General features: G+C 36.2%; 2 protein-coding genes, 1 long non-coding RNA gene and 1 other non-coding gene across 4 annotated transcripts; 3 read left to right on the forward strand and 1 right to left on the reverse strand.

Annotated features, from left to right (window-relative positions):
* The first annotated feature begins 3,138 nt into the window (after window positions 1-3,138).
* LOC132605296 (probable protein phosphatase 2C 65) lies at window positions 3,139-7,960 on the forward strand. Its single transcript, XM_060318492.1, has 5 exons — window positions 3,139-4,326; window positions 5,149-5,451; window positions 5,555-5,672; window positions 6,050-6,273; window positions 7,081-7,960. The coding sequence occupies exons 1-5, from the start codon at window positions 4,087-4,089 to the stop codon at window positions 7,486-7,488; spliced, it is 1,293 nt and encodes a 430-aa protein (XP_060174475.1). The 5' UTR covers window positions 3,139-4,086; the 3' UTR covers window positions 7,489-7,960.
* A 686-nt stretch (window positions 7,961-8,646) lies between these two features.
* On the forward strand, window positions 8,647-8,718 carry TRNAD-GUC (transfer RNA aspartic acid (anticodon GUC)). Its single transcript has one exon. It is a non-coding gene; the product is annotated as a tRNA-Asp (tRNA).
* Window positions 8,719-11,695: 2,977 nt separating this feature from the next.
* LOC132605297 (uncharacterized) lies at window positions 11,696-13,129 on the forward strand. Its single transcript, XR_009569134.1, has 2 exons — window positions 11,696-11,878; window positions 12,823-13,129. It is a non-coding gene; the product is annotated as an uncharacterized LOC132605297 (long non-coding RNA).
* A 352-nt stretch (window positions 13,130-13,481) lies between these two features.
* On the reverse strand, window positions 13,482-14,968 carry LOC132608141 (uncharacterized). Its single transcript, XM_060322221.1, has 2 exons — window positions 13,948-14,968; window positions 13,482-13,495 (listed from the first exon to the last, which is right to left on the reverse strand). Exons 1-2 carry the CDS (start codon window positions 14,966-14,968, stop codon window positions 13,482-13,484), a joined length of 1,035 nt encoding a protein of 344 aa, XP_060178204.1.
* Between the last annotated feature and the right edge of the window lie 4,133 nt (window positions 14,969-19,101).

A 19,101-nucleotide genomic window follows, 5' to 3' on the forward strand; every position in this document is an offset into this window, starting at 1 on the left:
CCCTTTATCTGTTAAAAAAAAATGAAACAGTTTAAAAGGACTAACTCAAAGTATAGACTAAGTTCTACGTTAACCATTTGCTTATAGTTAGTGAATTCAAATTCTGCTTAGTGAGCATATTGTTAAAATCTGCCTGCATACTTTGTTATAGGGATTTGTCTTCTTAAATAACTCTGATGTACCTGTTTAACTGAGGTTGTTTATGCTATGTATAACTGAACTCGCTCGGTATATCGCCCCTGTCCTAAACTGTTTGGTATTGTCTTTCCTTTCCTGCATGTGTTGCTGTCGTATTTAACTGCGAATTCTGAAATATGCATGATCTCCTGCGCTGTCGAGACTACAGAATACTTCTGTGAATCTCATTCTTTATAATTAATCAGAGGGACCCAAATTTGAAAGACAAATAAAGGTGGAAAGAGATATTAACTAGTTGGTCTTGCTAAATAGAATCCTGTTTGCTGTGCTATTTCTAATCACACTCACGCTAGCATTTTCTTATAAAAAAAATGAACCGAAGTAAGACCAGTGAAGAAAAGGCAGTGATAGCAACAACAGTGATAGCAATAACCGGTCCGTAACTTTAAATTTCTTCCCCTGTTTATTGTGTTTCGGTGTTAACAAATGTTCGTTTATTTGAATATGTGAGTTATAGTTTATTTGGTTTCCAGGTAGAAAACATGATTTAAAGTTTGTTGTATACAAAATCATGAAGGAATTGTGTATTCTGTTTTGTATGTGTTGGTCGAGCCAAAGATAGAGGTTGATTGTATTTCTTATGTGAATAGATTTTCTGATGATCATGACATTAGTTGTTATTTCTATGGTTTTCGGTTTTAGATACCATGATTTCAGTTCCCTATTGCCAGACATTCCACTTAGAATGTAGAACACTTCCTTTGAAATAATACAGTAGCATATTCTGAGAAATAAATTTCTTTCGCCGTTATCAAGCCCTTTTGAAGCGTTAATATATTTTCTTATGCTCGCCTCAACATATAGAGACACGCATAGAAAATGTCTCTGCATGTTTATCTAAGAAACATGTCTATTGGAGTTTATCAATTACACATGTTTGAATATGGGTTTAGCTAAGTATCTATAATTTTTTGTAAGCTCGAACTCTAGGAGGTAAATCTTTAAATAGAATTTTTCAAAGTTAATACTCTGGTGTTGATTAAGGGGCTTGCTCCAAACAAATATTGTCTGGTTTATGTTCATGTCTGAAAATCATACTTCTGGGAACACACTTGCCTATGCGAACTAATTAGAAATTTGATTAATTTGATGACTATGTGGTAGCATCTCTCTTTAGACGAGAACATTTATCTTAGTATGCTTTCTGTTAAGATTTGAAAGTTGCTTGCTAATTGTATCTTTATTTCTCCTTTTACATGTACACTTCGGGAGCGAAATGGAGTCTTCATAAAGACTCACCATCCTAACGATCTCATTTTAAGACTATGCGGCATTTGGACCTTGCATGCGCATTCCTATTCAAAGCTCTCCTTCTTCGACACTCCTCTGAATAGACAACAAAGAGAGTGGCTAGCCAAGCGGCGAATCACCGGAAACTTCGTCCTCTTATGGGAGCCAAATACGGCCCTAATCATCTCCTTTACGTTCTTTGATGTTTGTTTGTTTGTTGTGTGATTGATATTTTAGTTTAATAATTGGCTGCTACCAGCCTTGTCTTACGTGACTATTCAGATTCATTCCTTAGCCTTATAGCAAGAATCATTTATTTATTAGAGAGCATATTTTAGGATTTGGGAAATCAGTTTAGTCTAACCAGGAATTCCCACTAAAGCTAGCTAATTACATAGGTCTTTTGGTCACTGATTAACGATTGAAAAGGATAGTTAAAATTAGTAAAACAATTTGCCAACCAAACATCTCAACTCTAGAATGATTTATAGTGTGAGTCTAACTTTTAGCTCAAACTTGTTCTCCTAAATTTAAAAGATATTTCAAAAGTTCACACAATACTGTTTCAAAATTCCTACTCTTCTTAGTTTTAATCAATTACCTTATAGGTTAATACATAATTTTTATAACTCACACTTAGCCTAATTAATTTTAAGTATGGTCGGATTAACCATTATTAATGGAACTTAGAGGATGCCTAATACCTTCCCTCTAGGTTAGTTGAACCTTTACCTAGAATCTTTCGGTTTCGTAGACTTTAAAATAGAGTCAACTTTAGATAACTACTTTAATAAACTTTAGGTGCTCTAATTCACCGTAAATAATTAGGTGGCGACTCTTAACTTTAAATAACCCGGAATTATCGGAATGTTATAAACTATTTTGATCCCGATTAAAATGGGGTATAACATATCTGTGTGTGTGTGTGTGTGTATTCAGAAGAGGTATCATGAATGGAATATGTTCAAAAGAGGTATAATGAAGTTTGAAATAGGTATCTCGAATGAAATATATTTTATGAGTGAAATAATGATAAATTAATATATATTAACTAACATTGTTTCCACGATATTATCCTTATATTCAAAAGAGGTATCATGAATGGAATATGTTCAAAAGAGGTATAATAAAGTTTGAAATAGATATCACGACTGAAATATGTTTTATGAGTGATACCTATTTCGAACTTCATTATACCTCTTTTGAACATATTACATTCGTGATACCTCTTTTGAATACAAGGACAATATCGTGGAAACAATGTTAGTTCTTATTTTGAGAACATTTTCTAGAAGTCCCTATATTTCAAATTACGTCGAGGTTGTCGAATTTGTAAAGATTTCTTATTTTAGTCCACGAGTATGATCGTGCAAATAATGTTTTCTCATTACAAGTGGTTAAAGTTTAGTTAGTTCTAAAACACTGGTAATTTAATAAATGATTTAAAAAATAGATATTTACTCATTAGTCATTTCTTCTGTTATATTTTTATGGGCTAATTTTATCGCCCCTAATTCTTATTATGTAAGCTGAGAGAGTGACATCAGCTGCATAATAGATTTGGAAACGTGCTTCATGTACTTGATTCTAACGTGACAAAAAAAGGGAAGAGATTTTCCGTCATAGTCTAAAATTTTTTATTTATTTAGTTTCATAATTTAAAAGTGGAGGAAATAATCTTTCACGATCCGTTACAATTCTAATAGAAGAAAATGACACTATATACATCTCATGTGTTTTATTTACCAATTTCCTATTTTACTTTTTACGAATTCCATCCGAAATGGCTTATACTAACTAAAGTTATATTTGTGACCCACAAAATCCAATCTCCCTTTTAATTGAGGAGTCTTTGCGTTGTACAAACGTAACAAGAATCGTCTGATTATCAATTCCATTAGTTTTTATGTTATTTTATTTCTCAGCTTGCATTTTCTCAAACATTTGGAACTACAAATATGTAAAAAGGGCAAAAGTTGGTTGACTTGAATAATGTCAAGGTCTAATTTTTCTGGAATTACAAATATGTAACGAAGATAAATTAGGATACCAAGTCATAAAAATTAAGACAAGGAAACATCAGGCCGTAAAGACTAAGAGGAAATAATTAGTGAAATTGAGAACTAAATCAATGTCTTCAAAAGGACAGTCCAACGACCAAGAAATCAAATTGAAATCGTAGTAGTACAACCAAATTGGTTTTAACTATGTGGGGAAAAAAAGGACAAAAGATAATCAAGGGTTGAAATGGTATGGTGTGAATAAGAGTCAAATTGACTGGTCATATTGTGTAACAAAAAAAGAGTTATGACCTTAGCATGGGTTAAGATGAGGTCTATTTTCTCTAATAATTATATTCTCTCTATACTACATGTTCCATTTTTTCCCCACAAATCATGAATGTTATCTCATGAGACATCATTCATGATTTGCTCATCACCTTCTTCCTCTTCTTTTTTTTCTGATTTTCCTGTAAGGAATCAGACATACTCCATATCCAAATTCTGTCAGAATTATTAGAAGAGGAACATAATTAACTACTAATTAAACCAGGTTTTTTACATAATTAATCTTGATTAATTACATGTAATAATGGCTTTGATGTCCCAAGACAAGATCTAATTGCAAGGGGGCTGAATATATAATTAAGGCAGAGAGATGGGTGCATGTTGTACCTGTCAAAGGGGGCAAAAATTGGAAGGCAAGAATCATCATCACCATAGTTATTTTGAGGAGAATAACGGGGAGCAAAAAGAGGCTGAAGATGATTATCAAAGCATGGTAGGAAGAGGAGATTTTGGTGCCAATGTAAGGTTGTGTGGATTTTCTAAATTTGTATCAATGTATAGTCAACAAGGTAAAAAGGGGATCAATCAAGATGCCATGACTGTTTGGGAGGTATGCTTCTTTTCATTTTTCCAGATTATAATTAAGGTGAAAAGTTCATTTATTTTTCTCTATCATCATATATTCCATTAAAAAATAATACCTTAGGACAGCCCGGTGCAAGAAGCATCCCGTGTTCATGGAGGGTCCGGGGAAGGGCGGCGCCTAAGGGGTTAAAATCTCTTTTATTCCCTCTTTCTCCATCATCCTATATTCCATCCAATAATGTTATCCTAATAGATGCAAATTTTCTGAACTATCTTGGTTTTGCCCTTCTAAAACATTTTTATGATAAAAATTAGTCATATCCTACAATTCAAAGCATAGTATGATGCATACTGTCATTAATATTAGTATGTGCTGATCAATTAATAGTCAAGGTAGCTGCTAATGATCCCTAAATTTATTCAAATAGATATTCATTTTTTGGTACTAATGTTCGCGTAGATGTTCTTGCATAGTTGCATTTTAGTGGCGGAGATACGTTGGCCCAAGGGTGGTCGATTGAATCCCTTTATCAGAAAATTTCACTATGCATGTGTCATGAAATTATCTGTATACATTGATAGTTGATTGCAATTAATACAAGTCAAGTTTTTATTATAGTGGCAAAGGGGATTCAAAAACTACATTAGGTCATGGGCTCGTCTCTAAGCTCTGACATTTTAGTAGTTTTTGAATCCTCTTGCCCCCGGTCCAGCCTCCACCTAGTTGATTTCATCTTGAAATCCTCATTATGCTGAACTTCCATAGACGCAATGGTGTTTTGGAAAATGATATTTTCTATGTAGAGCAAAATTATGATAAAATTATAACACAATATATCTTGTACAGAATTTTGGTGGACAGAAAGGTATGTTCTTTTGTGGTGTCTTTGATGGACATGGACCATCCGGACACAAGGTGGCACGCTATGTTAGAGATTCGTTACCTTCCAAAATTTCATCGTCCAATGTTATCAATACAAACAATATTAGATGGGATGTCGAAAAAGATGATGAAACGGACAACCCAATCTTTGCTGCATGGAAAGATAAATTTCTTGAGTCCTTTAAAGAAATGGATGAAGAACTTGAAGGTGATGGTTCTATTGAAAGCTATTGCAGTGGTACAACTGCAGTGACTTTAGTTAAACAGGTAAAAAACATACATGAAATAGCATAAATATGTTAAACGTGATGATGGTTTCTTTTATCTTCTTCTTTATATTCTAAGGTGACGATAATTGTGGAAATTTCAGGGAGAACATTTGATAGTTGGGAATTTAGGAGATTCTCGTGCTATTATTTGCACCAGGGATGAAAAAAATGAGCTTGTTGCTCAACAACTCACGGTCGACTTGAAGCCGAACCTACCAGGTAGGTGCTTTTTTACGCTATCAGTTTATTGTAATCGGTTATAGCAGGTTGCTTACCAAATTATGCTATAACTGGTTAGCTATAGAGGCAGATCCAGGATTCGGACTTTATAGGTTCTGGATTTGGACAACAACCTTAAGTGTTAGTAATTGAGTTCTTAATTTAATTTTTGTACATATTTAGGAAATTTCTTAATACATATATAGGATTTGAACCAAAACTACTGAGTTGTAGTGAGCCTAAGCTATTATTACTAGTCATCTTAACTTGATGGTGTAAAAAATCTTTACGTTGTCAAAATGTTTACATAAGTTGCTTTAATTAGATTGGCTTCATTTTTATTTTTTTTGATATATTGTGCAATCATTTTCATTCAGCTGAATATGAAAGAATCAAAAGTTGTGAAGGAAGAGTTATGGCAATGGAAGAAGAACCAAATATATACAGAGTGTGGATGCCTGACCAAGATTGTCCAGGCCTTGCCATGGCTAGAGCTTTCGGAGATTTTTGCTTGAAAGACTTTGGTCTCATCTCAGTTCCTGAAGTATATTACAGAAAGCTCTCTGAAAAAGATGAATTCATTGTCTTAGCAACAGATGGGGTAAGCTATATCAGAATTCAAACTTCTTAAATATTCCCCTAATCCTAGTTTTTTTGGCTAAATCTTGCAGAAAAAACACTGCAACTCTTGCATTGTGTCTATATTTGTGAGGATGAGTACATGTCTTTGTGTAGTGTTGTTAATCAAATCATTACAACATTGTTTGTCTAAGATGAGCTTAAATGGACTGTCATTATCAGTGAGAGAATTTATATAGCTGTTCTCAATTTGTTTGGAATTGAGACATAGTTGTTGTTGTACATACTACATTGTTCATGTGTAGCATACCTGAATCTAACTGGGGTTCGCATTGGTGGAGGAACTGGATCGGAAAAGAGATCTTCTAGTTGTAAGATATCTAATGAAACCATCTTTGGTGAGATCCTAGAAAGATCTCTATATCTAGAATTTCTTTTTTGTGTATTATATGAATGATCCGATCTGCAAGGACCATGATTGAGAATTGTTTGATTGTCTCTCTCTAAGGAAGAATCAAAATAGAATCAACTTGAATTCAAGACCGCTATTCGAAATCCCAGTGAAATACAGCATCCAAAATTGGAATTTGACTTCAAATTCTCGCGAGGAAGCTCCTCATAACACATTTTGGCCAGCAGTACAGTAGGAATAGAGGCGGATTCATAATTTAAAGTCAGCGATTCACAATAACATTTCAAACCATTTTTGCACAATATATACATAATTTGAGTGAAAAATAGTTGATTGAGCTCGCCACTATATAAGACCTTAAGCGACTATAGACTAAATAAGGCAGCTAATGCACTTTTTTTTTTTTTTGGTGTACAGTTGTGGGATGTTTTGAGCAACGATGAAGTGATTCGGATAGTAGCTACAGCGAGGAAGCGATCTATTGCAGCAAGACTGGTGGTGCATCATGCAGTTAGAGCCTGGAAATACAAGTACCCGTGTGCCAAGATCGATGATTGTGCTGTAGTATGCTTGTTCTTGAAACGACAGAAGCCTCTGCTAACGAAATCATTGTCAGAAGTGACCGAACTGAGCTTAAATTACACAGAAATAGCAAGCTACACCCCCAACTCTAAGATAGATGATGGTCTTGATACACTGCTAAATTATCAACTCAAGGAAGAAAAAGATCCACATGTTGCAACTGGACTCAATGATGACCATAAAAAGAGTTCTTCGAGGCACGCTCGTTACCTTAGCAGAAGAAAATCTGCAATGAATTTTTGAGTCCATTATAATCAGCAGTAATGTGTGAAACTAAAAAAAAATGTAAGCTATAAAATTAAATGAAATACTTGTATGTATTTTGATTTGTATAGTAGTCAAATAGCCTAAGGCAAAAGAGAATGGTTGGGTAGATGATGGTATATATATCTGGCAAAAGAATGATGACAAAATCAGGATTGACACTTCGGAGATTTGAAAATGTTGTTGGTAGATAACCTAGCTGCCATTATCATGAATCATGATACAACTCGGGTCGAGGACCGGGGAAGTTTAAAAGAGGATGAAACCTAGCAGCTTCCGGTCGGGGTGCACTACACCAAAAAAGGCTTTTAGTGGCAATATATTTTTCTTTTAGCAGCAATAGTTATTGCCACAAAAACATTACCAGCAATTAGTTAATGTCATTAGATCTAAGGTCGCTAAAGCCTTTAGAGACATTTATTGTTAGGGCGAAAGTTTGGTATTGCAGGTAATTATTGATTTTAAAATATAATTAGCGGCAATTAAATTATTGCCGCAAATTAATTGCCGCTAAAAGCATATTTTGTTGTAGTGGTGGGGATAAGTTTTTGCTTCTTCACAAACTTATAATCCCTACAAATCCGACCTTGAGAGGCTAGTGCTCAGCGTTCGTTTTATTCCATGTTCCATTCCAGACAAGCCGCAAATATTAAAATAATATAAGTGAAATAGTTATTGTCAGACCACATATTTGCCTTCTCCCCCCATTTTGTCTCGTCCTAAATAAAATTAGTGCCTTTGTTAGGCTGCGTCCAGGCCTTCATCTGCTTTTCTTCGCATTCGCAACCAATAAGCTTACATGTGTTGGAGTTACACGTGTAAGAATTTCAAACTTTAACTTACTGTACTGGAATTTCTCCGTATTTTAATTAGGAGAAAGTTATCCAATTTCTCAGATCTGGTTCCGGCTTCCTCAAAATCTTATCTAGCCTGTGGCAGACTCAAAATTAATTTAGATAATGTATTGATGTGAGTTTTAGATTTAAAAATTTGTTAATTTCTGCTATGTATGTTGATATACAAAAAAAATCGAGTAGGAAATCTCGGGTTCTTTAGAATCCGCAGCCATACAGCTATTTAGTTAACATCTTGTGCTATTTAGATAAGTTTACAGTTCGGTGAAGTCTCCAATACCAAGTCGTTGTAGTATAGTGGTAAGTATTCCCGCCTGTCACGCGGGTGACCCGGGTTCGATCCCCGGCAACGGCGTTATTCTTTTTTCAAATCTTTTGGGAGTCAGTTCTAAATTTTATTTCTGCATTAAAAAGCGTCTAAATGATCAAATGATTTCGAAACGATGGTTATAAAGGTTAATCAGCGATTCCAAAAGTGGCTAATTGCCGATTTCTTCTTTTCATCCTTCTAAAAGAAGCTCGCCCATTCAGCTATACCAAAGTTTTGTTTTTATATATTGGGGTGTGCTCCCTACGAAGAAAATTATTTTTCATGAAAAATGTTTTTCTAGAAAATAAGTGAGTTTCTTATTTTTTTTTTTGCGCTCGGTACGTACACAAAAAATATTATCTAAATGCATTTGAATATAATCTAGATAAAATACTATGGGAGGTGGGGCTAGAGGGTAGGGGTGTGGCGTGGTGGGGATGGGGGCTATGGGGATGAGGGTGAAGATGAGTTGTGTTGAAGGGTGTGGATTGTGGATGATACAATCAATGTGGAATTTGTTTTCTCTACTTCCACTAGGATAATCATTTTCCTTGTTTTTAAGAAACTTGTTTTCTTAGAGAAAATATTTTTTAAAATTTTTAACCAACCGAACATGAGAAAATTGAAAAATATTTTCCTCCGTACCGACACACCCTTAGTTCTCTCTCATTTTTTGATGGTATCTGAAAGCACAATAAATTTAAACTGTCAATTTTGACATATTAACAATAAAGAAAGAAAATATTGATGTAATAGTTGAAAACTTAATTTTTTTGAATAAGAAAATTACATTATATTATATTCAATAAAGTTCTAAACTCGATTTAATTCGTTCTGTAGAAATAGTTTATTGGCCTGAGATTCTCTTTTGAGTGGTTCATACTGTTCTATTATTTCTTTCCGTCATATTTTTATTAGCAAATTGGTTGCAAACCTACAATTGAAATTGAAAAAGAACATCTGGTTGGAAATGCTTGAAAAATAATGAATCTTGTCTGAATTAGGATCTAAAGGGCCTTTGGCATAGATTCTTGGCTTGGATCGAGCATTTAGAAAATTGTATATGTTCCCATTTTTGCAAAATAAGAGAATAGAAACAAAAAAAAATCAATTTTTGAAGAAAACGTTGAATGAAATATTATAAACGAATTTGAACTTTTGACAGTTGTTAAAGGGTGTTAAATAATTTACGATGTTTAAATGTTACACCCCGTAAGAGTCTGTGCTATTTTAATTAAGACAAGAAAGAATGAGTTAAGAAAGTTCAAGGAAAGTTAATCGAGTTAGTAAGAATATCGTTATATATATGCCTTAAGTATCCCGAGGTGACATCGTAACCTAAAGGATTTGAAATCGCGTTATGAGCGTATATGAGGTAATGTGAGTGCCCTTTTAAAGTATTTGAGATTATTAGTAATGATATAGAAGATGGATAAAAGATATGAATATATTTTTGCGATTGGAGTTTCGTCGAAGCTTCGTAAGTTCTCCAGTTACGTTTAAGGTTATTGTGATTCTCCGGACCCTTCGAGATGTGTATGGATTGTTATGTATGTATATGAGTATGTATATGTATGTATAAGAGGTTACACGAGGGTCGGAAGAGGATTAGAAGTTAAACGAATCTGAACGAAATGAATCCGAACAACTTCAGAAAAATCTCGGACCAGATTTTTAGCCCATATTGTTGGAGGCATATCTCCTAGTATATGAGGAGTTTTAAGGTGTTTCAAAATCCTAAAATTAAGTTCATCGAGTCTAGTTTCCAACGCAACAAACCTCTAGTCAAAATGATATTTGGATAAGGAAATATGGCCGATGCAATTTGGGTTGGCAGGGCAGCAAGTTTGGACCCGACCCAAACACTAATGTTTCGGCCCATGAGGCCCATTAACGTTAATATATATAGCAAATTCACTTGAGGGCTGATCATTTTCAGCTAAGATCCTCCAAAAACATTAGAGAGAGAGAGAGAGAGAGCTCCTAGGCTAAGGAAGCCATTTTGATCAAAATCCGAGCTCCGAATCCCGAAGCTCATGAAGAGAAAAACGTTGTACGTTGCGTTGCCTTCAATTTGAGATAAATATTGGTCTTGGGGGATGAAATTTTCGTGGTGGAGCTTCTGATAAGGTATTTATAAAATTCCTTTTATGTTATTAAAGTGTTTATTTAGAGTTTTAACGAATTAGAACGGAGAAAACAGCATTATAAACTCGTTTGTTGTTTTGTTGAAATTTATGGGCGAGGGGCTGTTTTAATTGAAATTGATGGACTGATTTGAATTAATATTTTGGTTGTTGTAATCATGGATATGTGAGGAGAGTGAAGGAATTTAATGGTTAGAGTTGGAGTTAAATTGTTGTGGGTTGTTGTAAGGATTATAGAGATAATAATGTGGTTTTATTGCACATGAGTAGATGATGTGGTGTCGAGTGGCTGCTGTTGTATTTTCCTGAAATTTTCTGAAAATATTGCATGAAATAAGGTATAAGAAGTGCATATGGGCTGCTTGGTATATTGTAAGTGTTCGTTAGAATTTCGGGCATCGTTATGTTATAGTTGGGGGCTGTTTTGATATGTTGTTGTTCTTGTTGAAATTGTGTGGGCTGATTTGAGACTTATTGTGCGTTTGATGTAATTCGTATATTTGTGAAAATGATATCGTTATATGGTGGATTATTGATACGAATCATGAATTGAAATTGCGAAATGTGGATGGGGGCTGCTCTCGGTTTCTAAGGGTTGTTTTCGGCCACATTGGAGCCAATTATTGGATTGTTGGAAAAATTATGTAAACTGTTTAGAATGTTCTTGAATGTTGTTAGTATGGGTTTAGGTTAGTATTTGAATGTATAAGCGTTGATGTTGGCTTGAAGGTAAGCCATTGATTTGGATATTTGGAAAGTTGTGAATGATGAAAAAGAGAGTTACTATTGCTATATTGTCTTTCGAATTGGTTATCGATGTTGCTAGGTTGGTTATTGTTGTTGTTGTTGTTGATTTTTGACGAGTTAAATTCTCGGGTTGGCCTATTTACAGGGGAAATGCTGCCGAATTTTCTGTAGAATTTAATGTTAGTTTGGAATGAATGGCTTAAGTGTCTATGTTTAATATTGAATATTCGTTGGCATATTTGTAGACCTTGGGGAGCCCGAGGCGTAGATTGGGATTTACTTTAGATTGGCTATCTTGGAGTGCGTACGAGGTATGTAAAGCGCAACCCTTCTTTCTTTTGGCATGCCTTAGTTTTCAATAGGCTACATTACGAGCCTCGAGGAAATTCTAAATTCGAAATCCGAGTATGTTATGATCCTTATATATATTCCTTGGCACTCTTATGTATGATTTGATGAAATATGAACCATTATGTCTTTGAAATAATCGCTTTCCGAACTTTGCATAAAAAAAAGTTTCACTTTAAAGAATTTCGTAATTTGTGAACGCCATATCTTTCACCGAAAGGCTCAGATTGCTTCAATATTTTTGTAGAAGTTTATATGGCATATAATGAGTATATTTTCCATAGGCGGGCCCGATTCGGGTCAATACCCGTCCGTGGGTCCCGCGACTTTCCTTTATGTAATTCGGACGACTTTTGAAAGAATTTGGTATGATTATCATTTCGAATTTCAAGTATGGTCATTTACTTATATTTGAGTCTATGATAATGATTTTATGCATATGGTTACTCATGACTCTGCTCGTGCGTTCTGTTATATCTTTCGCCGGTTCCCGGGCCGGTTTTGTTATCGTGCGCACTTTGATATACTCCGGTGTTATGCTGTGTTTATGGTTCTCCGAGCTACTCGCTAATGAGGGTCGGGTTCCACTTATATTTGGTGTTATGATGTGTATGGCGTTATGCTATGTTGTGATATGTGACGGGGATACGGAGATTTGAAACTTTCTGGTGTTATGCTGTGTTATGGCGCCATCGACGGGTGGGCGACCATATTCTTCTGTACCCTATGCATTACTTACATATTTTTGAAAGTAAGCAAATTTTGATTATGTTGGATTTGCACTTATGTTTGGTACTTCCATTTCGTTTATGTCTCAGATTTGCTTTCTGTATATTCTGCTTTGCATACTCAGTACATATTTCGTACTGACCCCCTTTCTTCGGGGGGCTGCGTTTCATGCCCGCAGGTACAGACGCACAGTTTGGTGATCTACCCATTTAGGACACCCTCTTCTGCTGTTTGGAGTGCTCTTCTCATTTCAGAGCACACATTTTGGTATATATTCGTTCGCTATGTATATATGTATTTGTTCAGGGGCACGGCGGGGCCCTGTCCCGCCATATGATTCGGTTTGTCTGTTTAGAGGTCTGTAGACGTATTTGTGGGTGTGTGTGCCTACTTCTGTATGGATGTGTTTGCATGACTCTATTCGTTATGGCAGCCTCGTCGGCGTGCATTTTGTATATGTTTGTGGCAGCCTTGTCGGCGTGCAATTGTATATGCGTTTTGGGCCGTTGTGCCATTTGACAGCCTTGTCGGCTTTTGACATATTTGATAGCCTTGCCGGCTTTTCGTTATATATATATATATATGTCCGCACACCGTTGCGTTGAAATGTGTTTCAAACAGTTTGATATAGTTTGAGACGGCATATAGTATTTGTGGCTGTATATGCTATCTGTATGTATTCGATTTGGATAAGTGTGTTACGATTTGGTATGTTTGTCTGTCTGGGTGTCCAAGTAGGGCACCAGTCGCGGCCCACGGGGCTGGGTCGTGACAAAATAAAAAGAGTGTCATATAAATAAGAGGGTATTTGCATATAGAGAGAAACTTTATCCCATGCTAATGTGCATTCCCTGTGATTTCCAAATCAATTAATCAAAAAGAATATTTCTCATTCTATGTGCATTAGTTCTCTCTCTCCTATAGTTTACAATAATATAGCTAACAAACTTACCGTTCTTTTGTTAAAAAGAATATTTCTCATTCTATGTGCATTAGTTCTGTCTCTCCTATAGTTTACAATAATATAGCTAACAAACTTACCGTTCTTTTCTTGGTTTTCAAGATTATTTTTTTTAGTTGCCAACAACAAAAGCTAGAAACAAGAGAAGCATGCCTGAACATGCCACCAAAAAAAAAAAAAGAGACTTCAAAAGGAAAAATAAACTTAAAAGACTTAATTTTTCATCCGGTGGAGCGATAGAAAATGTATGCATTGCCGCCTCAATATCCGTCGGAGTGTAGCCAGTATGGGGCTGAGCTACAGAGGTTGCGTAGGCCTGTTGAGGTTTGGGCCCAAGAATACCGGGCTGCATTGCTGGATGTTGTTGTTGCATTGGAGCAGTCGGATAGGGGCATGGTGGGGCAGCCCATTGTTGCGGCCACTGTCCATACGGGGTATGGGACGAGGACGTGACGCCGCTGCCACTGGCTGTTACCGCCAGTCTGCCACTGGTTGGTGCCGCGGCCACTGTTCTGGCCACCCCCACCGCGGCCAGTGTTGCGGTTTTGCCCATTGTTCTTCCTATAATTATTTTCTTCTTATTCTTGGTGTTATTATTTCTGCCATGATTAGAATTTGAAGAATAATTATGCTGATGATTGGAGTTAACATGGTCCATGTTACCTGGTTGGGCACCACCAGTAGAGGCAATAAAAGTAGCGGTCCCGCCGGCTTCTTTGGAGAGGCGGTTTTTGAGAGTACGTTCCGCCAATTTTATTCGGGATTGAACGTTTTCAAATGGTGGTAATGGGTCTTGATTTTGGACAAAATCCACCGTACCAGAATAGGCCTGTGGAAGACCACCAATAAGCCACAAGACAAGGCGACTATTTGCCACCGGAGCATCTACATCCGCCAGCTTGTCCGCCAAGGTTTTCACGTGGTTGCAATACGCATCCGCACTTGAAATTTTTTCGAGAGAGACAGCAGCAAGTTCCTCCTCGAGATGGGTTGCCCTAGAACCCTTGTTATCTTTAAAGATGGTCTCCAACCTCTGCCAAGATTTCGCCACGGTGTCATCCTTCACCAATATGGCTTGAAGTAATTCAGGAGAGATCGTACCATATATCCACTGTAGGACTGCCGCATCAAGAAGATCATAGAGTTCTGGATCAGCTACCCGTAAGGCATCAATTTTGGCCTTAGCCGCGACTTCCGTAGGAGGGATAATGTGATGCATTAGGTTGTGCACCCGGGCTTGCACCTTAAACAACGCCACCCATGAATGATATGGACCATTTTCAATGTCCAATGTGAAGGGAACGAGAGATTTGACATTGGTTATTGAGAGGGCAGAGTGAAACTTTGCGCCTGTGTCAGACATGGTGGCTTCGAAGAAGAAGAGAGGAAGAATAAGGGAGGTAGAAGGTGAACGAAGGGAAGAGAAGAGAGGCGGCGGCTAAGTTGGGTTGGAGAATTAAACCCTAGTCTGATACCATGTAGGAAATCAATTCCTTGATTATACTGTGATCAATATATACAAAAGAATTACCTTATTCTAGGAGACATTCTAGATTCTAGGAGATATTCTAACTGTACATAATATTCTAGGAGATATTCTAGCTGTACATAATAATGGCTAATTACAACGATTATCATTTTCATTGTTAAGAGATTGCAATTTTCATCAGCCAACTTGGGTAACTTTGGGTGGATACTTGAATGTTCAAAAGTACTTTGTTATGGTAGTAACGTTGTTTTTTTTTTTTTTTTTTTTTTTTTTTACCATATGGACAAAAATATAAGGTCAAATAGTTTTCCATTTTACACATGAAAAAAGAAGATAAATTTCACATAAAATACATGCCTCTCACATTAGGGTTAATGACATTTTTGGTCCCTGGATTATTAGTAAAACTTGATTTTAGTCCCTATAATGTTTGACTAATTAAACCTTCAAATAATTGAGTTGTGCACTTTTGATCTCTTTGTTTGTGAATATTCACAAATGTACTATAATTACTAATTATTCGATCCACCACTTAATTACCTCATGTGGTATGTTAAGTTTGTATTATTACACCACATTCAACGATAATATAATCATATATGTACATAGTCAAATATACCATATTCTCTACATCGAGGGACCAAAAAAAGCCCATATTTTAATTAATCTATATCATATTATATATAGTAAAAGTGGAAGCTCCTACCTTCAAAATTGGATTACCGTTTTTCTCAACTGTAAATTAAAATGTAATAAAATATAAAGCATCTAATATGATTAATATTATATAGTAATATTATCTTGACATAAAGGCTCAATCACGTTCAGTAACATTAAGTTATTTCTGCATTGAATGAAATCCTAATTAAAAAATATGAGTGAATGAGAAGTTCATAAGTCACATTTTAATGCTCCACAATCACTCCTATAAACATGTGCAACTAATAAGTAATTCAATATTTAAGTGTGAGTGAAAAGAAGTTGAGCAGTCCTACTTTAAGGCTCCAGAGTCACTTCTCCCTAACGTTTGCACCCCAAACATTTGTAGCTTAATTATTCACTCAATTAGAAATTATCTTTTCCCCACAACCTTTTTAGATTCTTTTTTAATCTATATAAATGTCCACAATAAAATGTGTTTGTTCATTATCCTATTTCTCTTCTTTCTGCCTCAAATACACCTTTTCCAGGTATGTATGTCACTGCTATTATTTTGTTACCTTTTTTTTTTTTTCCCGCCGCTTTTGTTTTCTACTCTTTATCATGCTGCTACAGGGTAGTGGGAATTTACTTCTCTTAAGAAGCTAATCAAACGTTAGGAACAAGTTGTTAGTATGTCAGTATTGTTGTTGCATCAGTTTGGAACTGATTAAGGTAATAAGTAGATAGCTAGGTAAGTAAAACGACTTTGAACCCATAATACTGTGTTGGGAAGAAACAAGCTAACCAAATTGCACGACGAGGTAACAGCGGAAGAAATACCTAAGTCGAAACTTCCCACACTATTTGAACCAAGAGAAGACAATAAACACTAGCACAAATGGAAATCCAAGCAGCAGCTATACCAACAATAAAATAGCAAAGCAAGCAAATATAAATCAATTGCAAGAGACACCAAATTTACGCGGTAAAACCCCTTCAAGGTGAAGAGGAAACATCCACGGAACCTCCGGTCCACAAAAGCTCCACTATAATCAACAAGAGTTACAACAATGTTCTCCAAATGGCTACAACAATAAATCCAAGCACGGATCAACAATACATAAAAGATTGCACCAAAACTAGTGAAGAAATGAGAGAAATCACCCCAAAAAATGAGCTACTGTTCGTACTCGAAAACTGGAGTTACAGACATAAAATCCGATCTCCACCGTTGAAATCGAAGAACCATATGTTGAGAACCCCCAGTTTAAATTTCAGCACGATCCAACGGTTAATGAATCGGGAAACGCAATTTAAAGCGGACTTCTGTAGCAGAAAATTTCTGGATGAAAATTTGCTTTCTCTCTCACGTTTTTCTCTCTATATGGTTGCTATGAATTCACTCTTGTGTTCTGAAAATAAGACCTAAATTGATCTTATATATAGAGGAAATTTTGGGCAAAATTTACCTGGTCCAAATTGGATTGGGTTTTACTAATCCAATTCCACATAGGAAAGGAAAACCCAAAAACCTAACAATTCTCCCCCTCCCGACTATGTGGAGGAAACCGCCATCCCGGCGATCAAGAAACACTCTAAATCTAGACTTTCAGCCAAGCCCAAAACAACTTGAATGGATGACATCTTCACGATTAGATAAAAGATTTCATCAAAATCAACTCCCTTCTTCTAATTAAAGCCCTTGACAACCAATCTAGTCTTGTACCGTGGAACTGGGTTACCATCATCATGTTTCACCCTAAAAATCCACCTAGTTTTCAAAGCTTTTCTATCTCTAGGAAGCTTAACCAGATCAAATGTATGATTATCATGCAAGGATTTAATCTCATCTTGCATAGCATCAAACCACATTTCGTTTTCTTCACTATCCATGGCCTCATTAAAACTTTCAGGTTCTCCCCCATCAGTCAAGAGTACAAACTCATTGGGAGAATAACGAGATAAAGGTACTTTCTCTCTAATAGATCTTCTGAGAGAACTCTCTGGAACATCGTTAACAACTGGTTTCTGGCCAACCACATCATCTTCCACTGGAGCATTAACAACATCATGTTGGTCATTCTGAACATGATCACTATCTTCATTATCAACTCGATCTTCATTATTTTGAAGATTTTCTTCAGGTGCAATAGTCACAAGAACTGGATCAACATCAACTAGGCTCTCATTGCTATGAGAATCAACCTTCTCAGCTTTGTCAAAATCTTCAATTGTCTGGTCTTCAAAGAACATAACATCGCGGCTTCTAACAAGTTTCTTCTCATCTGGATCATAGAAACGATAGCCAAATTCGTCTTGACCATAACCAATGAAGATACACTGCCTAGTTTTAACTTCCAGCTTTGACCTCTCATCCTTAGGAACATGCACAAAGGCCTTACACCCGAAGACTCTCAGATGAGCATAAGAGACATCCTTACCAAACTAAACCCTGTCAGGGACATCGCCATCCAAAGCAACAGTATGAGATAAATTGATAACACAAGCAGCAGTATTAAGTGCTTCTGCCCAAAATGAATATGGCAACTTAGCATCTGAAAGCAAACATCTAACCCTCTCAACTAGAGTTCTGTTCATTCTCTCTGCTAAACCATACTGAGGAGTCTTTGGAGGAGTTTTCTGATACCGAATACCCTGCTGTCTACAATAATTATCAAAGGGACCAATGTATTCACCACCATTGTCTGAGCGGATGCATTTTAGTTTCTTCTCTGTCTGTCTCTCAACCAAGGCCTGAAAAGTCTTGAACACATTAAGTACTTGATCCTTGGACTTCAAAGGAATTACCCAGAGTTTGCGAGAATGATCATCAATAAAAGTCACAAAGTAAAGTGCACCACCACGAGAGCTTACTTTAAAAGGACCACACAAATCAGAATGTACCAACTCCAGAAAATCTAGCTTTCTTGAAGGTGAATGACTCTGAAAAGAAACTCTTTTCTGTTTCCCGGCTAAGCAATGAACACATCTCTTTAACTTTGCTTGTTTCACTCCAGAAAGCAAATTCTTCGTAGCCAAATTATCAATCCCCTTCTAGCTCATATAACTCAGCCTTCTATGCTATAACTCTGGTGAAGTATCATTCTCCACCAAATTTACTGAGTCACTACAAATGGAGCCCTGAAATAAGTACAAGTCAGACATCCTGTAACCTCGAGCCACAACTATTGAACCTCTAATTAGCTTCCATTGGCCACCACCAACGGTTTGATCATAACCCTCATCATCAAGTTTTCCTACAGAAATTAAATTCAGCCGAACATCTGGAGCATGCTTGACATTGTTAAGAACCAACCTCAAACCATTATTACTTTTCAAGCAGACTGTGCCAATACCAAGTACCT

Source organism: Lycium barbarum, chromosome 8 (assembly GCF_019175385.1).
Source record: "Lycium barbarum isolate Lr01 chromosome 8, ASM1917538v2, whole genome shotgun sequence".
NCBI classification, from domain to species: domain Eukaryota; kingdom Viridiplantae; phylum Streptophyta; class Magnoliopsida; order Solanales; family Solanaceae; genus Lycium; species Lycium barbarum.